General features: G+C 46.7%; 1 protein-coding gene across 2 annotated transcripts in view; it reads left to right on the top strand.

Moving 5' to 3' along the window:
* Positions 1–12,231, top strand: part of FGFRL1 (fibroblast growth factor receptor like 1) — a 142,022-nt gene that overhangs the window by 783 nt on the left and 129,008 nt on the right. Inside the window, exons 1-2 of one of the 2 annotated variants that reach the window (XM_039366690.1) lie at positions 139–564; positions 2,953–3,046. In XM_039366690.1, the coding sequence (XP_039222624.1) occupies positions 2,986–3,046 (61 nt within the window). In that variant the 5' untranslated portion in view covers positions 139–564; positions 2,953–2,985. Of the gene's footprint in view, positions 1–138; positions 565–2,952; positions 3,047–12,231 lie in introns of those variants that run through there. The other variant, XM_039366692.1, reaches the window with a different exon arrangement.

The raw sequence follows: 12,231 nt of genomic DNA, 5'->3' as shown, positions 1-12,231 counted from the left end.
GGGCGGGGCCGGGAGGCGCTCTCGGAACGCGGAGCTGCCCAGGAGCCCCAGCCGGGAAGGAGGGACGCTCAGTCGGCCTCGCCCGCCAGCCCAGCTTCAGCCGCCGACGCCTCCCTCCCTCCCCGCCTGCCCGCCGTCCCTCCCTCCCTCCCTCCCCTCCGGCATCCCGGCGCGGGGACTCGAGCACCGGCTGCGCAGCTCCGGCAGGCAGCTCCAGCAGGCAGGCAGCTCCAGCAGGCAGCTAAGGCGGGCGCGGGGCGCGGGACGGCAGCCCCCCGGGGGGGCTCCTCCTTTGTGGCCGGCGATGGTGGCGGCGTTGGGTGCCGGGGCGCTCTCGGCTCTGCGGTGAGCGGCCGGCGCGCTGGAGGCGCGGCAGGTCCCGGGAGCCAGCCGGCTGTCAGCGGTGGCAGAGCGAGGCCGGCGGAGGTGAAAGCGGCCGGTCCATGGGGTGCCCCGGAGGCGGCGGCGGCGGAGGAGCGGTCCCGGGGACGCCTCCGGCGCGGGAGGCAGCTTGAGCCGGGCCGGCGCGGGACTGCGAGCAGGAGGCGGCGGCGGCGGCGGCAGGTAGGCAGCGCTCCCGCCCGCTCCCAGCGCCGCCCCTTGTCCGCGCGGGGCTGCAGCTGGGACGGGCGGCTGGCTCGCACGTGGCGGCGGGCAGCGATGGGCAGCTTTGCCAGGTGTTGCTCTTTCCTTCCTTCTTTCCTGTTCCCTTTCCTTTCTTTCATTCCTTCCTCTTCCCAGTTCCCTTTCCTCCCTTCCTTCTTCCCAGTCCTTCTTTCCTTCCTGTTCCCTTTCCTTTCCTCATTTCCTTCCTTCCTTCCTCTTCCCAGTTCCCTTTCTTTTCTTCCCTTCCTTCTTCCCAGTTCTTCCTTCCTGTTCCCTTTCCTTTTCTTCCTTCCTTCCTTCCTTTTCCCAGTTCCCTTTCCTCGCTTCCTTCTTCCCAGTTCTTCCTTCCTTCCTGTTCCCTTTCCTTTCCTCATTTCCTTCCTTCCTTCCTATTCCCAGTTCCCTTTCTTTTCTTCCCTTCCTTCTTCCCAGTTCTTCCTTCCTTCCTTCCTTCCTTCCTTCCTTCTTCCCAGTTCTTCCTTCCTTCCATCTTCCAAGTCCTTCCTTCCTCCCTCCCTCCCTCCCTCCCTCCCTTCTGCATCCCTTTCGCGGACGCTCCTGCGATCCCGGGCCGGCTGCCTTTCGCTTCGGCTGGGCGGCTGCTACGGGCAGCGCGGGCTGAGCGGCCCCGGAGAAGAGCGCCGGGTGCCGGGCGAGCTTGTTTCGGGCGGGCGCGGAGCTGGCCGCTTTCGCCTCCCACGCGAGAAGACTTGCGCGGCCGCGTTCGGGAGCCCGCCGGTTGCTCTCTTGCACAGCTCGGGCTTCGTGCGCGGCTGAGCGGTGCCTGCGACTCGGCGGGCGCTCCGGAGGCGCGGATCGAACCCGTTTCCGAAACAAAGGCTGCGCTCTTGGCTTTGGGAGCATTTCGCTCCGGCCGCTGCCTTTTCGCCGGGATCGAGGCTAAGCGACTCCCGGGACTTCGCTTCCGTCCCTTTTCCCGAGCTGGCTCCCCCTCCGCTCTCCCGGCCCCCCAACCCAGCCGCGGGGGCTCCAATTTGTAAGCTAATGGCTCGGTGTAATTGCTATTTGCTTTGCCTTGATGGGTGACAGGAGCTGTTGTGTATCCCGAGGGCAGGAACACTGGAAGCGCGGAGTTTACAAGAGTTAGGAATGCCGGCAGAGTGAGGCTCCCGCGGAGCTTTTACGGGCCAGCGCAGTCTACCTGTGGGAATGGTCCCCATTCCGGGTGGGTGGCTGAGGGGCTTCAGTTGCAGAGAGGGAGGGGTTTTGCCCATTTGGGCTGCAGAAGTTCTTCAGAGGTCTCTATCTAGCCTGCTTTCTTTGTAGACCCAGGAAGAAAATCCACGTATGGACTGATCCGTTATTAGCCCCCCCCCCCGCGCCTCCTCCCCCCCGCGCCCCGTTTCTGGATTTAGGTTCAGCCCAGGTGAAATAATAATAATAATAATAATAATAATAATAATAATAATAATAATAATAATAATAATAATAATAATAATTTGCAACATAACACCCCGGACTTAACAATCGTCGATAAGAAAGACAAAAAAAGTCTGGATAGTGGACGTGGCAGTGCTTGGAGATAGCAGAATAGAAGAGAAAGAACTGGAGAAGATAACAAAATACAAAGACCTACAAATAGAAATAGAAAGACTGTGGCAAAAGCAAGCAAGGGTAGTACCAATAGTCATAGGCTCCTTGGGTGCACTCCCAAAACAACTGGAGCACCACTTGAACACAATTGGCATTGACAAATTCGCTATTAGTCAATTGCAAAAGGCGGCCTTATTAGGAACTGCTTCCATCCTGCGAAGATACCTGTAATACCATCAAACATCCACATCTGCCTATCCCAGGTCCTGGGTAAGGACTCGATAGGTAGACAAAATGCCAAATCCAGTCTGAACATCTGGCTGACTGTGCGATGATCTGTAGTAGTAGTAGTAGTAGTAGTAGTAGTAGTAGTAGTAGTAGTAGTAGTAATTATAATAATAATAATAATAATAATAATAATAATAAAAAGTTGGAAGGGACCTTGGAGGTCATCTAGTCCAACCCCCTGCTCAGGGAGGAAACCCTACACCATTTCGGACAAATGGCTGCCCAGTCTCTTCTTAAAAACCTCCAGTGACGTGCTTCACATAGCAGCCATTATTGAAAAGCCTCAGTTAGACTTGCCCACAGAGTGGAAAGGGATTTTACAAATAACTTCCTTGATTATTCCTGGGTTAAAAGCTAGGCTGCAGCCATTTGGTTTTTTTTTTTTGTTTGTTTGTTTGTTTTGGCTTTCTGTCGTGTTCCGAGCTGATAAGGCTCGGTAAGGATTGGGTTGCTTGGTGTTCACGAGGACCCTCCCCCCCCCCTTTCTCTCTCCTACTTTTCAAGGCTTTAGAGAGTCAACTGGGACCTGTGTTCAACATGGAAATCCGGATTGTGCTGCTTATTCTGGGGACCCTGGTGTGCGCTGAGTCAGCAAGAGGTAAGGAGACAGGAACGAAATGGTCTGGAGTAGATAATGTAATGGTTTTTATTTATTTATTTATTCCTGTTGACTTTTTGGAAACTGCCTCCTAGTGACCCTTGAGGCATGCATGTAATTTCCTCCTTTTTTCTCTTTTCCTCCCTCCCTCAGTTCTTCTTTCCCCCTTTTCTCTTTTCCTTCTTTCCCCTCCTTTTCTCTTTCTTTCCTTCTCTCTCTCCCTCCCTCCCTCCTTCTTCCTTCTCTCTCTCCTTTTCTCTTTCTTCTCCCTCCCTCCCTCTCTTTTCTCTTTTCCTTTCCCCTCCTTTTCTCTTTCTTTCCTTCTCTCTTTCTCTCCCTCCTTCCTTCCTTCTTCCTTCTCTCTCTCCCTTTCTCTTTCTCCTCCCTCCCTCCTTCCCTTTTCTCTTATCCTCCCTCCCTCCCTTTTTTCTTCCTTCCTTTTTCTCTTTTCCTTCTTTCCCCTCCTTTTCTCTTTCTTTCCTCTCTCTCTCTCCCTCCTTCCTTCCTTCTTCCTTCTCTCTCTCCTTTTCTCTTTCTCCTCCCTCCCTCCTTCCCTTTTCTCTTTTCCTCCCTCCCTCCCTTTTTTCTTCCTTCCTTTTTCTCTTTTCCTTCTTTCCCCTCCTTTTCTCTTTCTTTCCTTCTCTCCCTCCCTCCTTCATTCCTTCCTTCTTCCTTCTCTCTCTCCTTTTCTCTTTTCCTCCCTCCCTCCTCCTTTCCCCTTTCTTTTCTTTCCTTCCTTCCTTCCTTCCTTCCTTCCTTCCTTCCTTCCTTCCTTCCTTCCTTCCTTCCCTTTTCTTTCCCCTTCCTCCCTCCCTTTTTCTTTCCCCCTCTCCCTCTGCAACTGAAGCCCCTCAATCACTCAGGACCCTGCCCTCTTTTTGTGTTTCTGGCCTGCCCACGCAGGTGTGCTCTGTCTGGGGGCTTCCCCTGTCTGTTCAATCTGAGGTGTGAAAACCCGCAATTGGCTTCCCGTTCTCAGTCTGGAGGAGAAGGGAAACAATTGCATTCCAGGGTGGATCAGGGCAGCCTCTCCCCTCCTCTAAATCCTTTCAGCCGGGGCTCTGCCTAATTCCCAACTGCGCTAACTAAACAAACCCGAATCCATTAACTTCCCCGGGAGTGACAGACGAAGGACAGTTCTCAACAGCCAGCGAGCGGCAGGATTTAGCCCAGTCGCTCCATCCAACCCACGCTCGGATTCCCCCCAAACCAGGAAGGAGGCAGAGGAAAGAAGGGGTGGTGGGCTGCGGGCTGCAGGCGGGCGGTCCAATGTCAGCTCCCTTATCCGGAATAAACCGACCAAGAACCGTTAACAGGCCTGGAACTGGTTGCTCTCCTTTTCTTATTGGAAGACCTAGAACAGCCTTTTCAGAGTCAGCACCGCCTCTCTAAAAGAAGGAAGCCTGCCTTTTTTATTATTATTATTAACAAAGAAACAGGCCCTGTTTACTCCCCTGCCCCGATTAAAGTTATTTCAAAGCACAGACAATTCCTCGACTTGCAAAATTTCATTTAGCAACTCTTTCGAGTTACAACGGTGCTGAACAAAGGGACGTATGGCCGATTAGCGCACGACGGTTGCAGCATCTCCCTGGTCACGTGATCAGAATTCAGACGCTTGGCAACTGGCATGGACTTACGACGGTTGCAATCTCCCCGTGGTCACATGATCAACATTCAGAGGCTTGGCAACTGACTCTCATATCTGTGATGTTTGCAGTGTCTTGGGGATTCACTTCGCAATCCTGTTACTAACGTCTGGGCTGAATTATCGTCAATTAACCGAGGACTACCTGCACAGAGAGCATCTTCTACCAAGAAGTTCTCTTCTGCAGGCTTCTGAGGTTCTGTAGGAAAGACGGGTGTTCTCATGGTAGAGAGATGGATCCACCCCACTTGTGGGGTGGATAAATATTGGAGCGTTGATGGACTGATCAACCCTGGGTTTGAAACTCCAGTTGACAACGCTCTCTCTCTCTCTCTCTCTCTCTCTCTCTCTCTCTCTCTCTCTCTCTCTCAGTAAACTGTCAGCTCTCCATACCAAGACTCAACAGTAATTTCCAACTCTCTTGACCCTACATGAGTTGGGACTTGACGCTAGACCCAGCTTGGCTAGATAAGAGTTCTTTCTGCAGATAAGCATCAAGCCATGGAGAGCGGGTTGACTTCCCATTGCTAGGGAGAATGTGCAAATGCTTTGATGCTTTCAGGAGTTTAAACTTTTGTTGTTTTTAACTCCTTGCCTTCCTACGAATTAGCAGAATCTTGGCAAGGTGCTTTTGTGCTGGAAACTGCGCGGGTGTTACATGTTTATATTAGGACTGGGAACTTCTGCTTCTTCATCTCTCTCTCTCTCCTTCTCTTTTTTCTCTCTCTCTCCCTCCCTCTCTCTCTTTCTCTTTTTTCTCTCTCTCTCCCTCTCTCTCTCTCTCTTTCTCTTTTTTCTCTCTCTCTCCCTCCCTCTCTCTCTTTCTCTTTTTTCTCTCTCTCTCCCTCTCCCTCTCTCTCTTTCTCTTTTTTCTCTCTCTCTCCCTCTCTCTCTTTCTCTCTCTCTCTCTCTTTCTGTCTCTTTCTCTGTCTCTCCCTTTCTCTCTCTGTCTCTCTCTCTTTCTCTCTGTCTCTTTTTCTCTTTCTCTCTCTCTGTCTCTGTATCTCTCTCTCTCTTTTTCTCTCTCTCTCTCCCCCCCCCCCGCGTTTAAAATGAGTGTTCAAATATTCAAATGTAGATTCTTCTCCTTGGTGTTTCTCAACCTCGGCAAGTTTAAGATGGGTGGACTTCAACTCCCAGAATCCCCCAGCTAGCATGTGGAATTCTGAGAATTGAAGTCCACTCATCTTAAACTTGTCAAAGTTGAGAAGCACCAGAGAGAAGAATCTATATTTGAATTAAAACCAAAAGCTGCATTCTCTTGTTTATTATTCAGCTTTCCCAGAGGGCAACAATGGAGTCTTGATAGCCACATTATTATTATTATGATAATGTTGTAACCAAGTTTCCTGCAGCTTCATCTAGCCCAGTGGTTCTCAACCTTTTTAATGCCGCGACCCCCAACCGGTCGTAAGTCGAGGACCACTCAACTGGTGCAGCACCGTTTGCAGACTGGGGCTTTTGGCAGGCTCAGCAGCACAGAGACAGCCTGGACAATTCCTATTGGCTTTTGAAAGCCAATAGAATTAGACTCTATTCAAGAGAGTCTGTTCTATTGGCTTTCAAAAGCCAATAGAGTAAAAGGGAGTAGCACAGCTAAGGAAAAGGGGGGAAAAATGGCGGACTGCGTTGTTTGGCGACCCCCGTGAAATGGTCGTTCGACCCCAAATGGGGTCCTGACCCACAGGTTGAGAACCGCTGATCTAGCCAAACGGGTGAGAAATGTGGAATGCTTTGGGAACAAGTTGGGCTGTTTCTCATGACCAATCGATCATGCATGAACTCTACCAGAGGAGGATGAGTAGGAAAATGGTTGTAAGCTCACAATTTGAATCTTTCTTCTGATAATGGCATAGCGGCAGAATGATAAAGAGTTGGAGGTTTTCTAGTCCAACTTCCTGCTCAAGCAGTAAATCCTATATACCATTTCAGACAAATGGTTGTTGAATCTCTTCTTAAAAGATATCTTGTTTAGATCCAGTCTTTTTTTTTAATTCTTGTGCCTTACAGTTTTATTTTTTTATTTTTGTGCCCTATAGTTAGTGTTGACTTCTGGCGATCGCCCAGATTATTCCCTGCAGTTTTCTTGGGAAGATATTGGGAAGTTATTTGCCATTACCTGCTTCCTAGGGCTGAGAGCAAATGACTGGCTTAAGGTCACCCAACTGGCTTTATGCCCATGGCAGGACTAGAACTGTCTCCAGTTTCCCAGCCCGATGCCTTAACCATTACATAATGACATAATAATACATAATAATGAGTGACCATGGCCCTCGGCTGCAGATGAAAACATTATTTTTCATCCAGGTATTCTATGTGAAACAGGTGCCCAAAAGAATATTTTTGGGAGAACTGGTCAGTGTCCCCAAAGTGAGTGAGGGACCTTGAAAACTGAATCTTGAGAAAAATTGAGTTTAAGGGGACCTGAAAACGCTTTTCAAATACCCCAAAGGATTCACAAAGAGGGGGATTATTATCTGTCCTCTGTCATCTCTGAATGAAAAGTACTGAAATGGGGTTTCAGAGCAGTTTCCAATTGATGGCTTTGAAAATGTCTTAATGGGATGGGGAACTTGACAATGTAGCCAGGCCCCAAGTGGCTGATTGATTCATTATGGGCCATAAAGTCATTTGCAACTCCTTGTGACCAGATAGACCTTTTTTTTTTCTCATGGTGATCTGTCTCTCATCTGTTCTTTCAGCTAAGGAAGTAGCCTTCCCCTAATCGGGCCTGTCCAAATCAAGGAATGCTTCATTTTGAGTATGCTTGGATTGACTGACTATAATTCTATTATTATTATTATTATTATTATTATTATTATTATTATTATTATTATTATTATTATTATTATTGATCATCGCACAGTCAGCCAGATGTTCAGACTGGATTTGGCATTTTTGTCTACCTATCGAGTCCTTGCCCAGGACCTGGGATAGGCAGATGTGGATGTTTGATGGTATTATATCGTCGCAGGATGGAAGCAGTTCCTAGTAAGGCCGCCTTTTGCAATTGACTAATAGCGAATTTGTCAATGCCGATATGGTGTTCAAGTGCTCCAGTTGTTTGGGGATTATTATTATTATTATTATGGATCATCGCACAGTCAGCCAGGTAGTGCCTCACTGGGGGTTATTATTATTATTATTATTATTATTATTATTATTATTATTCATTGCACAGTCAGCCAGATGTTCAGACTGGATTTGGCATTTTTGTCTACTTATCTACCAAGGACCTGGGATAGGCAGATGTGGATGTTTGATGGTATTACAGGTATCGTCGCAGGATGGAAGCAGTTCCTAGTAAGGCCGCCTTTTACAATTGACTGTTGGCGAATTTGTCAATGCCAATGGTGTTTAAATGGTGCTCCAGTTGTTTTGGGATTGCACCCAAGGCGCCTATGACTATTGGTACTACCCTTGCTTGCTTTTGCCACAGTCTTTCTATTTCTATTTGTAGGTCTTTGTATTTTGTGATCTTCTCCAGTTCTTTCTCTTCTATTCTGCTGTCTCCAGGCACTGCCACGTCCACCATCCAGATTTTTTTGTCTTTCTTAACGACAATTGTTAAGTCTGGGGTGTTATGTTGCAGGTGCTTGTCTGTTTGAATTCTGAAGTCCCAGAGCAGTTTTTTAAAAAATAATAATAATAATAATTATTATTATTATTACTGACTATTCATTAGCAAACTTTAGAAATATTTATATTTCACGTATTTGTTTATGCAATTTTTATAGCTGCCCAACTCGACCAAGTGACTCTGTAAGGCTTACAATTCTAAATCAATGAAGCAATTCAAACAGTACCCCCCCCCAGTTTTCTTAAATAGTAATACAGTAAAAACCTATTACTTAAAAATGTTTAAAGTCAGGTTTTTCTAGACTATTTTTATCAGAGAAATGGGTTGAGTGGTGATGGGTCCAATCATTTAAACTGGCCAGCTCAACTTTTTTCATATGGGCTTTTATGAAAGGATTCTTAGACCTCAGGCTTTATTTAACTGTCACAGATAAGAGCATCTTTCAGTATTCAACAGATGTCAACATTACTTAGGTTTTTTCCTGCAGTGAAGTCTTATCAACCTTGCAGCTGTTTTATACAATGCATAGCAACCAATCCATCAGAACAGAGCTGGAAGGGACCTTGGAGGTCTTCTAATCCAACCCCCTGCTCAAGCAGGAGACCCTATACCATTTCAGACAGGTGGCTGTCCAATCTCTTCTTAAAAACCTCCAGTAATGGATTACCCACAACTTCTGGTGGCAAGCCGTTCCACTGGTTAATTGTCCTCACTGTTGAGAAGTTTCTCCTTAGTTCTAGGTTGCTTCTCTCCTTGATTAGTTTCCATCCGTTGCTTCTTGTCCTGCCTTCGGGTAACTTGGGAGAATAGCTTGACTGCCTCTTCTTTGGGGCAGCCCCTCAAATACTGGAGCACTGCTATCATGTCACCTCTAGTCCTTCTTTTCTCTAGACCAGTCAAACCCGAATCCTGCAACCGTTCTGCATACATTTTAGTCTCCAGGCCTTTAATCATCTTAGTTGCTCTTCTCTGCACTTTTTCCAAAGTCTCAACATCTTTTTTTTTTAGTGTGGTGATAAAACTGGATGCAGTATTCCAGGTGTGACCTTGCTAAGGCTTTGAAAAGCAGTCCTAACACTTCAGATGATTTTGATTCTATGCCTCTGTTTATACCACCCAGGATTCTATTTTGTTGTTGTTAGTTGCGAAGTCGTGTCTGACCCATCGCGACCCCACGGACCACGTTCTTCCAGGCCTTCCTGTTCTCTACCATCTTCTGGAGTCCTTTTAAGCTCACGCCTCCTGCTTCAGGGACTCCATCCAGCCGCCTCCTTCTCTGTCGTCCCCTTCTTCTCTTGCCCTCCATCTTTCCCAGCATCAGGCTCTTTTCCAGGGAGTCCTTTCTTCTCATTAGGTGGCCAAAGTACTTGAGTTTCCACTTCAGGATCTGGCCTTCTAAGGAGCAGTCGGGGTTGATCTCCTCCAGGACTGACCGGTTGGATCGCCTTGCAGTCCAGGGGACTCACAGGAGTCTTCTCCAGCACCAGAGTTCAAAGGCCTCCATTCTTTGGCGTTCAGCCTTTCTCATGGTCCAACATGTATTAGCTGTAGACAAATCTTTTAGACAATTTTTTTTAGATAAGTCTTTCCTTTGTCTTTTACAACACGCTCAGCATAAAATTGAAGCTACGAACTCTGCATTTCCAGACATTAGCTTGTCATATTCTCTCTCAATTTGCTCCATCTACCCTTACAAAAACAACCCCAAAGACAACAACACCCGCATGACAAACCGTGTGTGAACAGACTTACTGAAAGGCAACACACAGCGATGGTCTGAATGGAGAAAACATCTGTGCGGTCCCCAAATCTGCGATTTTATTTGGCGCACGGGTGTAAAATGCGATGAATCCTTGCTCTATATTCCGAAGCGAGGACCATGAATCTATGTTATTGTGTAAGGTCTGAAGTTTTGCCGGTGTTTGCACAAACAGCACTGTCCAAATGAGACACCCCTGTTCAGGAGAACCTCCGGGGTTCATAAGTTAGATAAACATCGACTGCCTTCCATTTGGTGTGTTGCCCTGATTGCACAGTCTCCCCATTGTAGTTTTGTAAACATGGCAAGGAGCGCTTTGACTAATCTTAACGGTTCCATTTCATCAAAACCCATCCAATTTTCAGGAAGAAATCCAGCCAATAACTCCAGGCTACTTCTTACATTAAGTGCTTAAACTTAATTTTGAGCGTCGGGGAAAGGAAGAAAAATGTAAATTGGGAACAGAGACCTCTTTGGAATAAGCCTGTATTTGTCTTCGTTTCTGCCCTTTTTTAGTCTTCTCTCTCTCTCTCTCTCTCTCTCTCTCTCTCTTTCTCCCCCTCTCCCTCCCTTCCAGAGCTGTTGAAGAAAAGGTCCATTCTTGGTTGGAAGGAATATATATATATATATATATTTCCTGGGCCTGGTAAATTTTATTTTATGAAAGATTTACACAAGCTTAGGTATTTGGTTATGAGGCTCTGGAAGGGACTATTGGAAAACACGCCACAAAGCAATCAGGCTTCCATTCTTTTTACGTGCTCAGCTTTAGAAATTTCCGTATTTGAATATAAGAGGTCAGATCGCTAATAGTTCTAGATACGATTTGGGAAACCTTATTTTTTTTTTTTACTGAAATGTGGCAGGGCCTTACCACTGTTATCCTTTCGGAGGGCTCTTTGGGGCAATTAGTGTGAAAGGTTAGTTTTGGAACACTTAGCAAATTTGTACTTGTATTCCATCCCTTAATGATTCATGCAAGACTCATTCTGGATTTCTTTCAAAAATAAAATAAAATAACCTTGACTTGTGATCGTCCCTTTGAAAATATCCCATTACAACCCCGGTTTTCTCCTTCCCAGTGCAACTGAATATAGAGAAGAACAAAAATGTTGGGTAGCTGTCAAAAGTATTTAAAGATAATATACGAGAATTAAACTCTTGAAAATTTACAAGGCTTGGTAGCGTTGAGCCGAGAAAGGGGGGTTGATGTACAGAACATGTGTTTTTATAATCCTCTCCTAAACAAATCTGCATTTGACAACAATGGTCCTCGGCTTACGACCACAGTTGGGCCCAACATTTATGTTGCTAAGCAAGACATTGGCTAGGTGGGTTTTGCCCATTTTGTTGCCACAGTTGTTAAGTGAATGATTGCATTAAATTAGTAACCCGGTTGTTAGGTGAAACTGTTATAATTGGCTGCACAAGCCAGGTTCTGCACTGTGGATTTGTGTGACCTTCAGAAATATGTAAGACGTTGAAACGCAGGTCATCTAAACAATGTCTCCTTTTCAATTTTTTGTTCCTTGTGGCTCCGGAGCAAGAAAATAGACATCAATTAAAAATAATAATGAAGACTCACAGTAACCTGTCTGTGCTTGCAGTCGATCGAATTAATTGACTCAATCGGAAACACGGCACCCATCCAGGGATTGATTTTGTCAGGGATGAATGAGAGTTGGGCTTCCTGCAAAGTTGAGGCACAGAAAAAGTTTTGTCCCCCCCCCCTCCCCTCCGATGGGTGGAAATTGAGTCAGGAAAGTTGAGTCAGTTCCTTGTCTGGCTCATCCGGGTGTGATGCATGCTGGCTAACCGTCTCTGTGTAACGTCCAGGATGTAGGCTTCTTTTACCTTCAGGAGGCACAGACACGGGATGAGGCTGCGATTCTAAACTCGCACCCTTGGAAGGGAATTGTTTCAAACAATTAGAAGTTTTTAAGAAATGGCATAGGGTTTCCTGCCTGAGCAGGGGGTTGGACTAGATGACCTTCAGGGTCCCTTCCAACTTTACTATTATTATTATTATTATTATTATTATTATTATTATTATTATTATTACAAGCGCAGTCAGCCAGTACGATCACAGCTGAGCCCAACATTTCTGTGGCTAAGTTATTGCTAGTCAGAAAAATGCCAACCCCCCCAAAAAGAAGACGCTTAACAAAACTAGGATTGCCTTTCAAAGTGGACTGTCG

This window comes from Crotalus tigris, unplaced genomic scaffold (genome assembly GCF_016545835.1).
Source record: "Crotalus tigris isolate CLP2741 ecotype Arizona unplaced genomic scaffold, ASM1654583v1 scf7180000020351.1464749751:1500972, whole genome shotgun sequence".
Classification (NCBI taxonomy): Eukaryota; Metazoa; Chordata; class Lepidosauria; order Squamata; family Viperidae; genus Crotalus; species Crotalus tigris.
Note: the sequence above shows the minus strand (reverse complement) of the source record. Positions and strands in the feature narration are given on the sequence as shown.